Source organism: Diorhabda sublineata, chromosome 2 (assembly GCF_026230105.1).
Source record: "Diorhabda sublineata isolate icDioSubl1.1 chromosome 2, icDioSubl1.1, whole genome shotgun sequence".
NCBI lineage: Eukaryota > Metazoa > Arthropoda > Insecta > Coleoptera > Chrysomelidae > Diorhabda > Diorhabda sublineata.
Genome location: NC_079475.1, coordinates 40,194,057 through 40,213,372, shown reverse-complemented (window position 1 = coordinate 40,213,372; position 19,316 = coordinate 40,194,057). Strand labels below are relative to the sequence as shown.

At 31.4% G+C, this 19,316-nt stretch overlaps 1 protein-coding gene across 6 annotated transcripts in view; it reads right to left on the bottom strand.

The window, feature by feature from the left end:
- The window catches only part of LOC130452602 (UNC93-like protein), a 105,959-nt gene that overhangs the window by 3,667 nt on the left and 82,976 nt on the right, over positions 1–19,316 (bottom strand). For all 6 annotated transcript variants that reach the window (XM_056791936.1, XM_056791933.1, XM_056791934.1 and 3 more), the window contains one exon: positions 1,845–2,278. In XM_056791936.1, the coding sequence (XP_056647914.1) occupies positions 1,845–2,278 (434 nt within the window). The remainder of the gene's footprint in view (positions 1–1,844; positions 2,279–19,316) is intronic.

The window sequence follows — 19,316 nt, the reverse complement described above, 5'->3', positions numbered from 1 at the left end:
AATCTTGTTATTAATATGAAAATTATCATACTAATTTAACATTGTTCTATTGGATGTAAATATATATTTAACCGCACGTGCAACACGACATTACTTACTGATCAGTTTTCAGAAATAAATTTGAACACGTTCCGAATAAATTCTGAACGTTTCAATATTGTTCAGAACCTTTTATGAACGTCTAATTTGACATTCAAGCTATGTAGGAGAATAAGATGTGTACAATAATCACCTTACCGAATAATTGAGATTTATTCTAGTCATTTTTAATTACAAATACGTAGAAAAACAAATACGTGATGAATATCAGAAAAATGGCACGTGCCAGGTTGAAAATCCTAACCTAGGTCCGAGGACACATCGGACGTAATCAAAAAACGTTCAGAATTAGTTATCTTTGATCCACGAACATAGAAATATATACCGAAAGTACTTTATTCATACCACAGACGAGAATTTCAAACTGCGCATGAATCCGGTGACAGAATATGTTCTGTCAAGCCTGGCTGACTATAGAATGGTCTAGGCTAAGTTACCCAAACTTCGGCCATTATTCGTTTGCCAAGTCCGGGTTCCCCAACGTTGCTCCAAGCTAATCCCCGTCGTTCAAGTCTGGGGGCTCTTACATGGGAAAGCTTATAGTTTGTCTTGGACAACTTTCTATTCGACACTGTTTTTGCACTATTTAAATGTTCGTGTACGATTCTTAGAATACTTATTTTGGAAATGCTGCAATGATGGACAAGTGTCATTGTAAACAGCCTCCATTTTGTAAAGCTTGTTGAGACTTGTCACTTGTCATTTACTATATGAAGCCGAGACCAAAATCATTCTCTGGATTGTTTTTTTATATAACTTTCTTTCAGATAAATCACATATTTCCTTTTCTATACTGTTTTTTTTTAAAAATCCGTATATACGCATTCAAAATTACAAAATAATCGAGAACTTTCTAATGTTGGAAAACCGGTTAAGGTTAGTTTAAACCGATAACGATCGTTTGATAGTTACTATCCAAGTAAATTTTTATTAATTACACAATAATTATTTATTGATACATCTATTCACAGTTACGTAGAAATTTTTTTAGAAATGATTTAATATAAAAACATTTTATAGTCCGGTCAAATTAGCCCTAATTAAAAAATTTATTGGCATTCAAATTGTATTTTGCCAAAACAAAAATTTCTAGATCAAATAATTATATTTAAAAATATTTCCTAAACCTTTTTGAGACGAGAGGAGCTGAAATCTACGAGGGTTGTCCATTTTTCAATATATTTGGTATTCACCATTACTTTTGAACCGTTCCTTTGGCTTGTGGAAGAGGTGATAATCGCTGGAGCCTAAATCCGGGCTGTAAAACCTCTCTGGCGAGTTATCGAGAAGGAGTCCCCCCAAAACACAGTCACCATAAACTTTCCTGTCAACTGTGTCAACTGTTTGAATTTCTTTAGTGTTTGTTGTTTCGAAAGTATAATGAAACATCCACGTTACATCTCCTGTGACTAGAGAGAGTTGCCTACCCCCTAACATTGTTAAAACAATTTGCGACCACATCTAAGACGGTCTTCTACTCGGTTTATCATCGCGAACTTCACACAACACAAATCCTGCACCATTTGTGGAAGTGGACGACATTTCAGTCAGTTCTCCATGAGAAAAAACTTCCTTGCTTGGAGAAACCGGTTTACTGAACTACAGCGTTCGATACTTCCGTTCCTAACGGAAGTATCAAGCACTTTGGGAATGATTCGAGGGCGGAAGGAGCGTTGTGCACGGGATTATTGTCGGATTTAACCTAGTACCAACGGAATTCGAATATTTCTGTTAATTAAACTCACCGTTAACTTGCGTTTGCCAAACGGCATCTCCAACGCCCCACAAACCAGCTGCCATGAAGAACTGATAAGGTGTATCGGGATGCGGCCTCCATAACAACATCCACGTTTGCAAACCGACGTGTACCAAAAATCCAAGACCCATAATGGGCGCTCTACCGATATATTTCATAATCGATCCAAATAGAAGACTGCAAATTGCGTTGACGCAACCGAAACATATCATGACGTAACCGACGGAAGGAATACCCAGAGCACAGGACACGTAAGCTTGCGTAAAATCTGCACCGATGAACGCTTGTTCCATACCGATCCATACCGTTATCGGAATGAGGAATTGCTGATATGGTTTTTTGAGTTGGTAAGCTGTCGCCGAAAGTAATTGGATTCCGGTGAGTTCAACTTGGCTAGCTCTGCGACCTTGTTTCTCGCCGTATCTGGAACAAAAAGTTAAATGTATTCGTACGTAAAAGTGGTTGTAAATAAAGCCAAAAAAGACTAGTACCAATCAAACTACACTAGATTAAATGTTAAGGTTCTTTTAGGTACATTTTTAACAGTTATTTTCATGGAAGAAGAATTTTAGTTGGTAAAGACTGCATTTCTAAATCACAAATCTAAATCACAAACTGCAGTTGAATCGAGTGCTGAAAATGAGTCCAAAATTTTGAACGCAACGATAGGAGTCAACCCCTTATAATAAAACGGCTACCTGTATCGCCTTAATAGGTTTTCCAATAGGGACTTGACACTTTTGTATTTAGTTTGTGAACGCACCTTTCCTGTCAGTTTATTCAGTAGACATAACCTAGACAAATCTTGAAAATTTACTGCAGAAATTGAGCTCTGGAAAAGAAGCGCCAAGCTGATCAATTTCATCGCAAAATCATCTCGTGTGACGAAGCTCATTTCTGGCTCAATGGATAAGTCAATGAACTAAATATGAGGTGAAAATCCACATGTGTTTAATGAAAAAACACTTCATCCACAAAAAATAACTGTTTGGTGCGGTTTGCATCAACAATTTAGAGGTTTAATTAGATAAATAACCAAATTGTGGAGCCGTGCAACTTTTATCAACATTATAAATGCTATTCAGATTATTTTCTGATTAATTGTTCAATACCTCGATGAGAAGACAAATTCGATGACTGGTACTTGGAATATAACCAATTAACTAATAGATTATTGAAAAAACATTTTCTAAACTATTTAATGTCAAAATGAAGAAGATTTCTTGGTGCCTTTTGATAAGTTTACGTTTCTAATTCGTCTTCATTTAAGTTAAGTTATTTAAGCTCGGAATATATTAGAGTTAGTACACTTTGGTGTTTAATGTTGCCACAATCCCACTGCGAAAACGTTTATAATCTAGCTGGCAAAGACTTCGTTTCAATGTACATATATATATATATATATATATATATATATATATATATATATATATATATATATATATATATATATATATATTTATTGATTGATTCAGTATCTGGGATTTTTGTCGCCCGGAGTTGGTAATCCTGATTACAGGCTTTGAAAACCCTTAATTTTAGTATACCAAATATATTTGATAATATTTACGATTAATTTTATAGATACAAAAAAACATTAAACAGGTTTAGATAGTAGTAGGTAAAGAAAAAGTTGTAGAAATATAAATCACAACTGTTTTTGTACCCGTATAATCAGCGTTAAATTTAAAACGAAAGACATTGAATAAATTTTAGGATGGCGAATTTGAACGACCTCTAACTAAAACACATTGAAACAGACCTTGTAAACTTGACACGGTTTTTGGAATGAAGTTCACCTATATAACTTGCGCCGGACCTGTTTGTGGTATTTATTAAGTAAAATAATACTGATTATCTACACATTCATTAGAATTTTCTCGTTAACATTGGAAAGCGCGAATTCAGCACTTCCTTGGCGCCACAAAAAAAAGTATTCGTACAAGAACCACGCATTATATTAATTTTCTTTATTTATAACTGCCCTGAGCGCTGCAGTTGATAAACAAATTTTATATCGGGTCGTAACCATATTATCTGATGCCATTATATACGAGGTATGAACAAAAAATATATTGTTCAACTCGTACACTTCACAAAAAGATCATAAAATGTTTAAATATGTCTCTGATGATAATTTAGATACTTTTAAGAATGTTTATAAATAATAATTGATAATAATAAGACGTGGCACCGTCTAGACGTCCTTTGACCTCAACACTACTTAAAATAGACAAGAAAGAATAGCCGTTTGGTCTACTGTGACGTTTGCGAAACAATTAGCGAAGAAAAATATCCGGAAATTAATCAACGACCTTCTTTTTTTATATTTTAACTCGCTACTATAGTTTTTAATAAGATAATAATCATTCAAAGGGACTGAAAACTTTCTATTGGATATTTATGTAACTTTTTTCGGTTTTCTTGACTATTTTGACTGTTCAAAAACGTTTGTACTTAAACTTAAAACATTGTCGTGTTGGAGAATGACACTTGTGGCCAACAAATTCTGGTGTACCATCCAGAATCGACCGTTCTACGTTGCTTTAATGGAACGATGGCTGCAGGTCCAGTTATTTCAAAAAACCCGGCGATTATTTGCTCGGAACAACTTTTGTTTGATTAGGCTCGACTTGACAGACCCATACAGTCGATTTTTGTTTAGTTTCCGGTTCATATACATAGATCTATGATCAGTCGCCTGTCACGATCTTATAGACGTGATTGAAGCACCGAAATTGAATTTTTTCATGCTTCAATCTGGTACAACAGTCCGGTTATTTCAAAAAAACCGGCGATTATTTGCTCGGAACAACTTTTGTTTGATTTGGCTCGACTTGACAGACCCATACAGTCGATTTTTATTTAGTTTCCGGTTCATATACATAGATCTATGATCAGTCGCCTGTCACGATCTTATAGACGTGATTGAAGCACCGAAATTGAATTTTTTCATGCTTCAATCTGGTACAACAGTACGGTTATTTCAAAAAAACCGGGCGATCATTTGCTCGGAACAAATTTTGTTTGATTTGGCTCGACTTGACAGACCCATACAGTCGATTTTTATTTAGTTTCCGGTTCATATACATAGATCTATGATCAGTCGCCTGTCAGGATCTTATAGACGTGATTGAAGCACCGAAATTGAATTTTTTAATGCTTCAATCTGGTACAACAGTCCGGTTATTTCAAAAAAACCGGGCGATCATTTGCTCGGAACAACTTTTGTTTGATTTGGCTCGACTTGACAGACCCATACAGTCGATTTTTATTTAGTTTCCGGTTCATATACATAGATCTATGATCAGTCGCCTGTCACGATCTTATAGACGTGATTGAAGCACCGAAATTGAATTTTTTCATGCTTCAATCTGGTACAACAGTGCGGTTATTTCAAAAAAACCGGGCGATCATTTGCTCGGAACAACTTTTGTTTGATTTGGCTCGACTTGACAGACCCATACAGTCGATTTTTATTTAGTTTCCGGTTCATATACATAGATCTATGATCAGTCGCCTGTCACGATCTTATAGACGTGATTGAAGCACCGAAATTGAATTTTTTCATGCTTCAATCTGGTACAACAGTCCGGTTATTTCAAAAAAACCGGCGATTATTTGCTCGGAACAACTTTTGTTTGATTTGGCTCGACTTGACAGACCCATACAGTCGATTTTTATTTAGTTTCCGGTTCATATACATAGATCTATGATCAGTCGCCTGTCACGATCTTATAGACGTGATTGAAGCACCGAAATTGAATTTTTTCATGCTTCAATCTGGTACAACAGTACGGTTATTTCAAAAAAACCGGGCGATCATTTGCTCGGAACAACTTTTGTTTGATTTGGCTCGACTTGACAGACCCATACAGTCGATTTTTATTTAGTTTCCGGTTCATATACATAGATCTATGATCAGTCGCCTGTCAGGATCTTATAGACGTGATTGAAGCACCGAAATTGAATTTTTTAATGCTTCAATCTGGTACAACAGTCCGGTTATTTCAAAAAAACCGGGCGATCATTTGCTCGGAACAACTTTTGTTTGATTTGGCTCGACTTGACAGACCCATACAGTCGATTTTTATTTAGTTTCCGGTTCATATACATAGATCTATGATCAGTCGCCTGTCACGATCTTATAGACGTGATTGAAGCACCGAAATTGAATTTTTTCATGCTTCAATCTGGTACAACAGTGCGGTTATTTAAAAAAAACCGGCGATTATTTGCTCGGAATAACTTTTGTTTGATTTGGCTCGACTTGACAGACCCATACAGTCGATTTTTGTTTAGTTTCCGGTTCATATACATAGATCTATGATCAGTCGCCTGTCACGATCTTATAGACGTGATTGAAGCACCGAAATTGAATTTTTTCATGCTTCAATCTGGTACAACAGTCCGGTTATTTCAAAAAAACCGGCGATTATTTGCTCGGAACAACTTTTGTTTGATTTGGCTCGACTTGACAGACCCATACAGTCGATTTTTGTTTAGTTTCCGGTTCATATACATAGATCTATGATCAGTCGCCTGTCACGATCTTATAGACGTGATTGAAGCACCGAAATTGAATTTTTTCATGCTTCAATCTGGTACAACAGTCCGGTTATTTCAAAAAAACCGGGCGATCATTTGCTCGGAACAACTTTTGTTTGATTTGGCTCGACTTGACAGACCCATACAGTCGATTTTTATTTAGTTTCCGGTTCATATACATAGATCTATGATCAGTCGCCTGTCACGATCTTATAGACGTGATTGAAGCACCGAAATTGAATTTTTTCATGCTTCAATCTGGTACAACAGTGCGGTTATTTAAAAAAAACCGGCGATTATTTGCTCGGAATAACTTTTGTTTGATTTGGCTCGACTTGACAGACCTATACAGTCGATTTTTATTTAGTTTCCGGTTCATATACATAGATCTATGATCAGTCGCCTGTCACGATTTTATAGACGTGATTGAAGCACCGAAATTGAATTTTTTCATGCTTCAATCTGGTACAACAGTACGGTTATTTCAAAAAAACCGGGCGATCATTTGCTCGGAACAACTTTTGTTTGATTTGGCTCGACTTGACAGACCCATACAGTCGATTTTTATTTAGTTTCCGGTTCATATACATAGATCTATGATCAGTCGCCTGTCACGATTTTATAGACGTGATTGAAGCACCGAAATTGAATTTTTTCATGCTTCAATCTGGTACAACAGTACGGTTATTTCAAAAAAACCGGGCGATCATTTGCTCGGAACAACTTTTGTTTGATTTGGCTCGACTTGACAGACCCATACAGTCGATTTTTATTTAGTTTCCGGTTCATATACATAGATCTATGATCAGTCGCCTGTCAGGATCTTATAGACGTGATTGAAGCACCGAAATTGAATTTTTTAATGCTTCAATCTGGTACAACAGTCCGGTTATTTCAAAAAAACCGGGCGATCATTTGCTCGGAACAACTTTTGTTTGATTTGGCTCGACTTGACAGACCCATACAGTCGATTTTTATTTAGTTTCCGGTTCATATACATAGATCTATGATCAGTCGCCTGTCACGATCTTATAGACGTGATTGAAGCACCGAAATTGAATTTTTTCATGCTTCAATCTGGTACAACAGTGCGGTTATTTCAAAAAAACCGGGCGATCATTTGCTCGGAACAACTTTTGTTTGATTTGGCTCGACTTGACAGACCCATACAGTCGATTTTTATTTAGTTTCCGGTTCATATACATAGATCTATGATCAGTCGCCTGTCACGATCTTATAGACGTGATTGAAGCACCGAAATTGAATTTTTTAATGCTTCAATCTGGTACAACAGTCCGGTTATTTCAAAAAACCGGGCGATCATTTGCTCGGAACAACTTTTGTTTGATTAGGCTCGATTTGACAGACCCATACAGTCGATTTTTGTTTAGTTTCCGGTTCATATACATAGATCTATGATCAGTCGCCTGTCACGATCTTATAGACGTGATTGAAGCACCGAAATTGAATTTTTTCATGCTTCAATCTGGTACAACAGTCAATTTTTGATGACCTTCACGAAATTTATCCCGTAGCGGAGTGCGACTACGATTGAATTCGGAAAACTAACGAGTCCGTTTATTTGTTTTTGTTGTTTCTTCGTGTTTTTGAAAGCAACTTGTATAATATACAATCTCTTGGTAACGTGTAACGTGAGGTAATAATTTTCTCGAGACTTACCTTACCGAGAAACAGGTAAAAGAATGATAATTGAATCACTTGAAGGTCGTGCAAAGATATGCCAACAAGGTGGGGCTCTAACATGACAAAATATTATATAAAATAACAAACATATAGAATATATATTTCTGGTTTGTGTTTTAAAACATTCCGACATCTTGTTGAATGTTGGTTTGTTCGGAAACATGAGTCACTATCACTTTATCGCAAACTGTTTCTATAGAAAGGAGAAAAATGTTATTTCAAAGGTACAACTTTCTAATTTACTACAATAATTTTATAAAAGTGAAAAATACGTGCATTTAATTGCGATATTTCATACTATATTTACCTAAAAAGCTTTTACACTTCCCCTTTCACTTTTTCAGTTGAATAATGTATTAAAATTTTCTTATTTCATTTGTAATTATAATTATGAGTTGCAAAGTAGTTAAAAAGTGCAATTGATGTAAAAAAAACAATAATTAAATAAGTGTAATACCTACAATTAATTGCAAATACGAAAATCAACTAAACAGGATAAAGTATTTATGTGATATCAATTAATCGTTCGAGAATTGTAATTTAGTTTTTAGACAACGAAAAAATAGAAATTTTAAGCTGTCGATAAAAAATCGACGAAAATCATCCATGTTTATGTAAATGTAAATTGAATGCAATTTGAAGTCTAAAACTTAATAATAATTTGACATTTCATCACCGTTCCATTAGAGCAGCTTAGAACGTTAAATTCTGGCATGGTACACCAGAATTTGTTGGTTAGGTTAGGTTATTTTTGTTTTGTTTATATCCAGCAGCCATTTTGTAAAAATATTTATAAGGTTATGACATTAAATGCAACTTCGTCAAACAAATTATCCCGATATTCATTAAAATTATGGATTTTAAACAAATAATACAAATTTAGCACAATGTAATTGATAACATTTATATGCACAATGATAATAGAAATAACAAACAAAACGAAAACTTCACTATTAATATAAAATTGTTTTAACTATGTAAGCAGACCCATCTAGGGCTCTAAACCAAAAATACAAAATTTACTCGACTTTGCGTCACCTACGTAAATCCACCTTCAAAATGAGCATGCGCTAAATGGCACACATTACAGACCAATCAGAAAGTCGCACCAATTGTAGGCGTAGCTCGCCAAATTTAAACAGAATGTAGTGGCTGTATAAATAACCACCCCCATAGTAATGTAACCACTACACGCCCCTTTACGTCCATGATTTTGCTTATCGTTTAAAATTCATTCAAAATGTTTGAAAGAGTTATTAAAATATAAATTAAATCACAAAATTGCAATTGCAACAAAAACAAATTCTAGAAATAAAGTCAATTGAAGAAATTCGGTTTTCTTTCAATTTCATCGCCGTCGTTGACGTTCGAAGTGTTCGGGTAAAGTCAGTATCAGCTGGTTTCTGATTGGAATGTCTGCCATTTAGCGATTTATAATTTTTGGAATATCTTTTTCTTATTAATTAAAATTGACATTGACACTTTGCATCAAATATAACCTATAAATACTTATAGGGAAGAAAATTGGGAAATTAGACAAATTTTTTTTCTCCGCTACTGATAATGAAGTTTTAATCGGATTTAACAACATCCGGTATGACCCCTTTCATAATCTGACCATCAATTGAAAATTAGACATGTTTGACACTTGAAAGTTTGCAAAAATTATTTATGTAAATTCATTATAATAAACAAACACGATGACCTACTTTAAAATATTTGGTCTTGATCGGTCCACAGGTTGATACCGCCTTTTAAGTTGGCAGGTGTTTCTAATAATGTGTTTTCTCACGATCATATTCGTTAATTGAAAACAGGAAAATAAAACGAAAAGATAACGAAAACATCATTCAACATAATATCAAGTGTTTGGGATAAACTTGATGAGCTCGTTAACTTTCATTAAATAAATCAACAAACAAAGTTTCAGTAAAGTTTATCGAACTACTTAATTTAATTCAATCGTTATTAGACTGTTTACAACAGACTTTTACACAGTTGTTTTATCTTACACTTGACGTTTGGCAACAATCGAAATAGTACGAGAAAATTTCACGTCATCAGCTAGATGAACGCAGCAGTATTGGAAGTTATTAAATATATCATTCTGTAAATGGATATTTTTCTTTGGTAATATTAATATTTATTTAATTAACAACTCTTTTATAACTATTACAATTAATAAATAAATACACGTTTAGGAAAAATGGGAGAATGAATTGAACGCGCCATCTCACGGTAATATCATCAACTAATTTTAATGTCTATTTATAATTTCATAGTTGAAGAATTTACGGATTTATACGTTTTCAACCTATTTCTAAAAGGAGGTAGTGAATATCGTATCGCTAATAAATTAGATTATTAATAGATTATAGCGAAATCTCTGCGTGATATTACTAAATACTACTTACAGATATTACAGGTACTTATTTCCTTCCTTCACATTAATGGTATTTTTTTAGAACATTTACGTTAAAAAGAATTGTTAATAAACCTCAAAATTTCGAAATATTTTTAATAAATTGATGATGGTTAGCATATTAATAACATTTCTAAATGTTCATTGAGTGAATATAAACTAACCAGTGTGACATCTTTTAGCCTTATTATGAATTAGGTTAAATGTCTAATTATTCCCTCATAGAATCAGTTCATAATTGGTTTTAAAGGTATTTTTTAGTTAAGTAGATGTTATAAAAACTTGTCGATGAAAATATAACTTTTTAAAATCATTCTCGACAGCCAGGCGCAGCTTATCGTATTTCTTTTAAGTTGACAAATATCAACTAACGAGTACGACATCTCTCGGTGGTGTTATACACTATATTCGACATATGATTACAGATAACTACTGAACGATTGAAACTGATGTCAAATTTATTGTTTTTCTGAAAATGAAGTGAAGTATCTATATTTGTGTTAATAGAAAAGGTGGTTTTGTTTAATTAATTTTCAATAATAATTTATACAGAACGCTGATTTAAATTGAGTTTTATAATGATTATAAGCAATTTAAATTCTAGATATTGTAAAAATAAACAGGAACTTCCGATTTACGAAATTATTTAATGCCTATTAATTCTAAACACATTCCTTAGAAGTTACGTCGGTATTTCTCTATTAAGAAACCAGACTTTCATAACAAAATAACTATTATTATAATATTTTTGGTTCAACAGTTTTAATAAACGATTATAAACAGATAATTTAACGTAATGCAACTAGAAGGTTACTATGCAAAATGAAAGCCATATTAGACGATGGAATAGTTTGTGAAAACGGCGTGACCTGAATTCTAACACTAACTTATACTTATATACGGGCAACATAGATAAGATACCTACGTCCTCCATTACATAATTAATTTAATGTCTACCAGACATTATCGTTAATAAAAAACGCTTCAAGGGTGTGACGAAATTCGCGGAAATTGATCTGTAATTTTACACTATTTACAAAGCTCCATTTTGTCCATTTTATATTATTTTTTAAGTCGTAATTTTGCTTAAAAACGTACGGAGTTTTTCACTAAAAATCAACACCCTATATTAAATACATTTAACAAATTTGCTACAGCATTTCACATATAATTAATAGTATATTACGTAACAAGAGTTGTAAGAGTTACGTACGAAGTGAAAAATTTCATGAGTAACGTACTATACTTTTTCTACGCCCATTCATACATACTACTTACTATTTTTAAAGAAATTGCATAATGTGCTGCCTACATTTAGGGGCATCACTCTTTCAATCCTGAATATATTTCGCTAATGCTAAAAGTTTTTTTGTTTTTTAATTGACTAAATTTTCAATTTAATTGAACCAAGAAGTTTAAGTTTTCTTCTCAAAACGCACAAGTATGTTATGAGATCTTATGAGAAATGTCATTTACATGGAATGTTGACAGTGCGATTTTTGACATTTACAGATATGGGCGTAGAAAAAATCAAATAACTATAATAGTGAAAAGTGTGTGCCCCAAATAAATCAAACAAAAGGCAATAAAATAACGGTTTATTAAGGATTATAGTTACTAGAGATGAGATTTGAGTCGTATTTCCCGTAACAAACAAAATTTAAACATAATTTGATCCAAAACAAATGCTAAGTTGTTGTTTTTTAGTGAAAAAGCTGGTTTGTGATCTTTTTAGACCGTGCAATTACATGGACTGTCACTTTGGTCAAAAAAGTGGCTTCATACGAAAAGCACTAACATCGAAACGATCTTGGTCGATTCAATATTCCCTTTGCTGTTTTTAATAACCCCAAATGAATCGGTAATCGTTTTATATTCTTTTAGAGTTCGATTCTTTTAAATGAACTGGAAACAATATTAACTGTTTCAGCAGAATCGTGTAATTGAATGTTCTGCATAAAAAATCAGAATTTGGTTTCCTATTGGTCGGCTAAAGTGAAGGAAATGACTGAAAATTTTTGATCAAATCCAGGAGAAGTCTCATAAAATTATTTTTTGATATAATTTGACATTGAAAAATATTTTCTGTCAACATTAGAAGTGGAAAAGTTTCTTTTTTATCAAATTCATCATGGGAAAACTATCTTCCCTAATACAGACTTTGAAATGCCCTGAAAAGTCTCTTTTTCATCAAATTCATCATGCGAAAACTATCTTCTGACATATTTAGACTTTGAAAAGTCTTCTCCATTGAAATTATACTTGGAAAATCATCTTTATGATCAAATTTAACATTGGAAAGCCACTTTTTGACATAATTAAACTTTGGAAAACCTTTTTTGTTGAAATTAGATTTTGAAAGTTCCTTTTTATATATTTTTCACACAATTAGAGTTGAAAACTATTTGAAAAGCCTTGGAATTCCTTTTTTGATCAATTTTAACTAATAGAAAAACTTTTCTCTGATCAAATTTTGACAAAACTAGACTTTGGAAAGCCTTTTTTGTTCAAATCAAGGAGACGTCGAAACCAAATAAGAAGAAAAAACGAATAAAATATTTATGACCATGAGCGGCATATGAATTATTATATTTTTGCTTTCACTAACAGCTGTTTCACGTAAATTTTGCTTTTGGGAAAAGTTTATTTTTTTCGAGTAAACAATACATTTTGTTATGTAAAAGTGGTCGCTTGTATAATTTTAGCACATCGATAAAAATACCAAATTCTTCGTTTTATATCATTTCAAACAGTTTCGCAACGTGTATACTTAAAAAACCGGTCGGATCTATTCTAAAAACGTTGTTTAAAAGTAATTGAAGACATTCCAAAGAAGTACGCGTCCTTGCCTGGCAACCTTCGAAAGTACAAAGCGATTACGTGTATCAATGCGTTGTTCTGAAGGTTCTAAAATACGTTAGCAGCCTTTGATTCTGTCAAAAGCAGGTTTTTCGAGTCAAAGAACCCGTTGAATGACCGTTACAATTCGATATTAAATATTTTGGAAGTATTTGTAATGAGAATAATAAAGAAGACAATCATTATATTAATCTTTAAAATTGGAAATTTCTTTTTTAACAGCAAAGTTAATATCTTGAAATTGTAATTTAATACTGGCTCAAACTTAATAAAAATTCAACATATGGAGTCATTTTGAAGTCAAAATGAGACATAATTAAACTTTGAAAAGCCTTTTCTTTTCAATTTTTTATTTAAATTAGACTTTGAAAAGCCCTTTAAGACAAAATTCAACGTGGAAAAGTCTTTTTTGGAGTCAAAGTGAGACTTGGTGTAAAAAAATGTTTTTTATCAAAATTTGACTTGGAAACCTCATTCTTCTGGCCAAATTTTGACATAATTAAACTTTGAAAGGCCGTTTCTTTTAAATTTTTTTTTAATTAGACTTTGAAAAATCCTTTAAGACAAAATTTAACGTGGAAAAGTTATTTTTGGAGTCAAAGTGAGACTTGGTGTAAAAAAATGTTTTTTATCAAAATTTGACTTGGAAACCTCATTCTTCTGGCCAAATTTTGACATAATTAAACTTTGAAAGGCCGTTTCTTTTAAATTTTTTTTTAATTAGACTTTGAAAAATCCTTTAAGACAAAATTTAACGTGGAAAAGTTATTTTTGGATTCAAAGTGAGACTTGGTGTAAAAAAGTCTTTTTTATCAAATTTCGACATGAAAAACAATTTTCTGGCCAAATTTTGACGTAATTAAACTTTGAAAGGCCTTTTCTATTAAAATTTTTGTTCAAATTAGACTTTGAAAAGCCCCTTTAAGACAAAATTTAACGTGGAAAAGTCATTTTTGGATTCAAAGTGAGACTTGGTGTAAAAAGTCTTTTTTATCAAAATTCAACATGGGAAACTCAATTTTCTGGCCAAATTTTGACGTAATTAAACTTTGAAAGGCCGTTTCTTTTAAATTAAACTTTAAAAAGTCCTTTAAGGCAAAATTTAACGTGGAAAAGTCATTTTTGGAGTCAAGGTGAGACTTGATGTAAAAAAGTCTTTTTTATCAAAATTCAACATGGGAAACTCAATTTTCTGGCCAAATTTTGACGTAATTAAACTTTGAAAGGCCGTTTCTTTTAAATTTTTTATTTAAATTAAACTTTAAAAAGTCCTTTAAGGCAAAATTTAACGTGGAAAAGTCATTTTTGGAGTCAAGGTGAGACTTGATGTAAAAAAGTCTTTTTTATCAAAATTCAACATGGGAAACTCAATTTTCTGGCCAAATTTTGACATAATTGAACTTTGAAAGGCCTTTTCTTTTAAATATTTTATTCAAATTAGACTTTGAAAAGCCCTTTAAGATAGAATTTAACGTGGAAAAGTAATTTATGGAGTCAAAGTGAGACTTGATGTAAAAAAATCTTTTTTATCAAAATTTGACTTGGAAAACTCAATTTTCTGGCCAAATTTTGACGTAATTAAACTTTGAAAGGCCTTTTCTTTTAAATATTTTATTCAAATTAGACTTTGAAAAGCCCTTTAAGATAGAATTTAACGTGGAAAAGTAATTTATGGAGTCAAAGTGAGACTTGATGTAAAAAAATCTTTTTTATCAAAATTTGACTTGGAAAACTCAATTTTCTGGCCAAATTTTGACGTAATTAAACTTTGAAAGGCCTTTTCTTTTAAATATTTTATTCAAATTAGACTTTGAAAAGCCCTTTAAGATAGAATTTAACGTGGAAAAGTAATTTATGGAGTCAAAGTGAGACTTGATGTAAAAAAATCTTTTTTATCAAAATTTGACTTGGAAAACTCAATTTTCTGGCCAAATTTTGACGTAATTAAACTTTGAAAGGCCTTTTCTTTTAAATATTTTATTCAAATTAGACTTTGAAAAGCCCTTTAAGATAGAATTTAACGTGGAAAAGTAATTTATGGAGTCAAAGTGAGACTTGATGTAAAAAAATCTTTTTTATCAAAATTTGACTTGGAAAACTCAATTTTCTGGCCAAATTTTGACGTAATTAAACTTTGAAAGGCCTTTTCTTTTAAATATTTTATTCAAATTAGACTTTGAAAAGCCCTTTAAGATAGAATTTAACGTGGAAAAGTAATTTATGGAGTCAAAGTGAGACTTGATGTAAAAAAATCTTTTTTATCAAAATTTGACTTGGAAAACTCAATTTTCTGGCCAAATTTTGACGTAATTGAACTTTGAAAGGCCTTTTCTATTAAAATTTTTGTTCAAATTAGACTTCGAAAAGCCCCTTTAAGGCAAAATTTAACGTGGAAAAGTCATCATATTAATCTTTAAAATTGGAAATTTCATTTTTTCAATAACAAAGTTAATATCTTGACGTTGTAATTTAATACTGGCGTCAAACTTAATAAAAATTCAACATATGTTTTTTAATAATATCTTCTATAATTTATTATTTAGATATTACTTTTTTTTATGGCCTCATCTGAGGTTTCATTGAGGCTGAATTTATTATTACGACACATTATTGTGTTTATATTGTAATTTTATTGTGTTTTAGACGACACTTAAAGGCTTCTGAAGCCTTCGAGTTTATAATTACAGATAAGTGGAATTTAATAATGAAGCTAACAATTTGTGTTTGTTTCACGACATTAAACATTAGATGTATCATTTACTTTTAATGCCACATTGTTTTCTGTTTAATAATATTATAAATTATTCATATAACTTGTATGTACAAAGAATCGATAAATTTCAGTTTGATATCAAATATATAAAAAGAACTGTCGATATAATTTGAAGAAACGTTAATAAGTTATAGGTTAAGTTAATATTTGAGCCATTTTTTGACAAAATTGGATTTGGAAAAGTCTTTTTCGGTCAAATTACACTTAGAGATACCTGATTTTAACAAATTTAACATGACAAAGCAATTTTTTGATATAATAAGCGTTTTTTGATAGAATTTAATAGAGGCAAGTCATTTTTAGAGGGATAATGAGAATTGGACTAGAAAAATCTCGTTTTTATCAAATTTCGACATGGAAAACTCAATTTTCTGGCCAAATTTTGATACAATGAAACTTTGAATGGCCTTTTCTCTCAATTTTTTTTTCAAATTGGACTTTGAAAAGCCCTTTAAGACAAAATTCAACGTGGAAAAGTCTTTTTTGGAGTCAAAGTGAGACTTGGTGTAAAAAAATGTTTTTTATCAAAATTCAACATGGGAAACTCAATTTTCTGGCCAAATTTTGACATAATTAAACTTTGAAAGGCCTTTTCTTTTAAATTTTTCACTTAATTAGACTTTGAAAAATCCTTTAAGACAAAATTTAACGTGGAAAAGTTATTTTTGGATTCAAAGTGAGACTTGGTGTAAAAAAGTCTTTTTTATCAAATTTCGACATGGAAAACTCAATTTTCTGGCAAATTTTGACATAATTAAACTTTGAATGGCCTTTTCTTTTAAATTTTTTATTTAAATTAGACTTTGAAAAGCCCTTTAAGACCAAATTTAACGTGGAAAAGTCATTTTTGGAGTCAAAGTGAGACTTGGTGTAAAAAAGTCTTTTTTATCAAATTTCGACATGGAAAACTCAATTTTCTGGCAAATTTTGACATAATTAAACTTTGAATGGCCTTTTCTTTTAAATTTTTTATTTAAATTAGACTTTGAAAAGCCCTTTAAGACCAAATTTAACGTGGAAAAGTCATTTTTGGAGTCAAAGTGAGACTTGGTGTAAAAAAGTCTTTTTTATCAAATTTCGACATGGAAAACTCAATTTTCTGGCAAATTTTGACATAATTAAACTTTGAATGGCCTTTTCTTTTAAATTTTTTATTTAAATTAGACTTTGAAAAGCCCTTTAAGACCAAATTTAACGTGGAAAAGTCATTTTTGGAGTCAAAGTGAGACTTGGTGTAAAAAAGTCTTTTTTATCAAATTTCGACATGGAAAACTCAATTTTCTGGCAAATTTTGACATAATTAAACTTTGAATGGCCTTTTCTTTTAAATTTTTTATTTAAATTAGACTTTGAAAAGCCCTTTAAGACCAAATTTAACGTGGAAAAGTCATTTTTGGAGTCAAAGTGAGACTTGGTGTAAAAAAGTCTTTTTTATCAAATTTCGACATGGAAAACTCAATTTTCTGGCAAATTTTGACATAATTAAACTTTGAATGGCCTTTTCTTTTAAATTTTTTATTTAAATTAGACTTTGAAAAGCCCTTTAAGACCAAATTTAACGTGGAAAAGTCATTTTTGGAGTCAAAGTGAGACTTGGTGTAAAAAAGTCTTTTTTATCAAATTTCGACATGGAAAACTCAATTTTCTGGCAAATTTTGACATAATTAAACTTTGAATGGCCTTTTCTTTTAAATTTTTTATTTAAATTAGACTTTGAAAAGCCCTTTAAGACCAAATTTAACGTGGAAAAGTCATTTTTGGAGTCAAAGTGAGACTTGGTGTAAAAAAGTCTTTTTTATCAAATTTCGACATGGAAAACTCAATTTTCTGGCAAATTTTGACATAATTAAACTTTGAATGGCCTTTTCTTTTAAATTTTTTATTTAAATTAGACTTTGAAAAGCCCTTTAAGACCAAATTTAACGTGGAAAAGTCATTTTTGGAGTCAAAGTGAGACTTGGTGTAAAAAAGTCTTTTTTATCAAATTTCGACATGGAAAACTCAATTTTCTGGCAAATTTTGACATAATTAAACTTTGAATGGCCTTTTCTTTTAAATTTTTTATTTAAATTAGACTTTGAAAAGCCCTTTAAGACCAAATTTAACGTGGAAAAGTCATTTTTGGAGTCAAAGTGAGACTTGATGTAAAAAAATCTTTTTTATCAATATTTCACTTGAAAAACTCAATTTTCTGGCAAATTTTGACATAATTAAACTTTTAAAAGCTTTTTCTTTTAAATTTTTTATTTAAATTATACTCTGAAAAGCCCTTTAAGACAAAATTTAACGTGTAAAAGTCATTTTAGGAGTCAAAATGAGACTTGATGTAAAAAAGTCTTTTTTATCAAAATTGTACCTGATTTTTTGATCTAATTAATTACGAAAATACCTTTTTTGGCATAGTTACAGGTGTTTTTTGATAAATTTGTACTTGGAAAACACATTCTTTCCACCAAATTAGACTTTTAAAGGATTTTTTCAATACGATTTACAGTTTGAATCATTTTTGACAAATTTAAACTTTTAAACGTTTTTTTTTGACAACTTTTGACTTGGAAAAGCCCATTTTTGATCAAATTAGACAGGTTTTTTTTTTCATTAAATAATCCTTTGATTTGGAAACCCATTTTTTTACAAAATTGGACCCGTAAAATTATTGTCTTGACTAAATTAAATTCAGGAAAAGTCATTTTTTAAACACAGCAAAGTTATTTTTTGTGAACAATGAGACTTTAATTCGGAAATCTTATTCTTAAGACCGAATTAAAACTGCATAATTCGTTTTATGGTCAAATTGAATTTGGAAAAAATCATATTAATATCAACTCGGATTCTACTCCTACTGAGTCCCATTCTACACTGGTTTGAGTCAGTACGTCTACGCAAAATGTCTATTTTCATTGATAAACGATGAGATAAGTATACTAAATGTACATAAAGACTTAGAGCTTCCATACACTTTAATTTCAACACAACACAACTAATTCAACCTTTTTATTTATTTGTTTACTTTCCAGTATTCTAGAAAATACTTTCTGATATAAATGCGTGCTTGTTTAGCAGCGGAAGTCAGTAAATGATCTGTTGTCTACCCGAACACATTGGGATCGACAAGTCACGGCGTGTTTAAATAAACTAATAAGTTAAGAATTAGA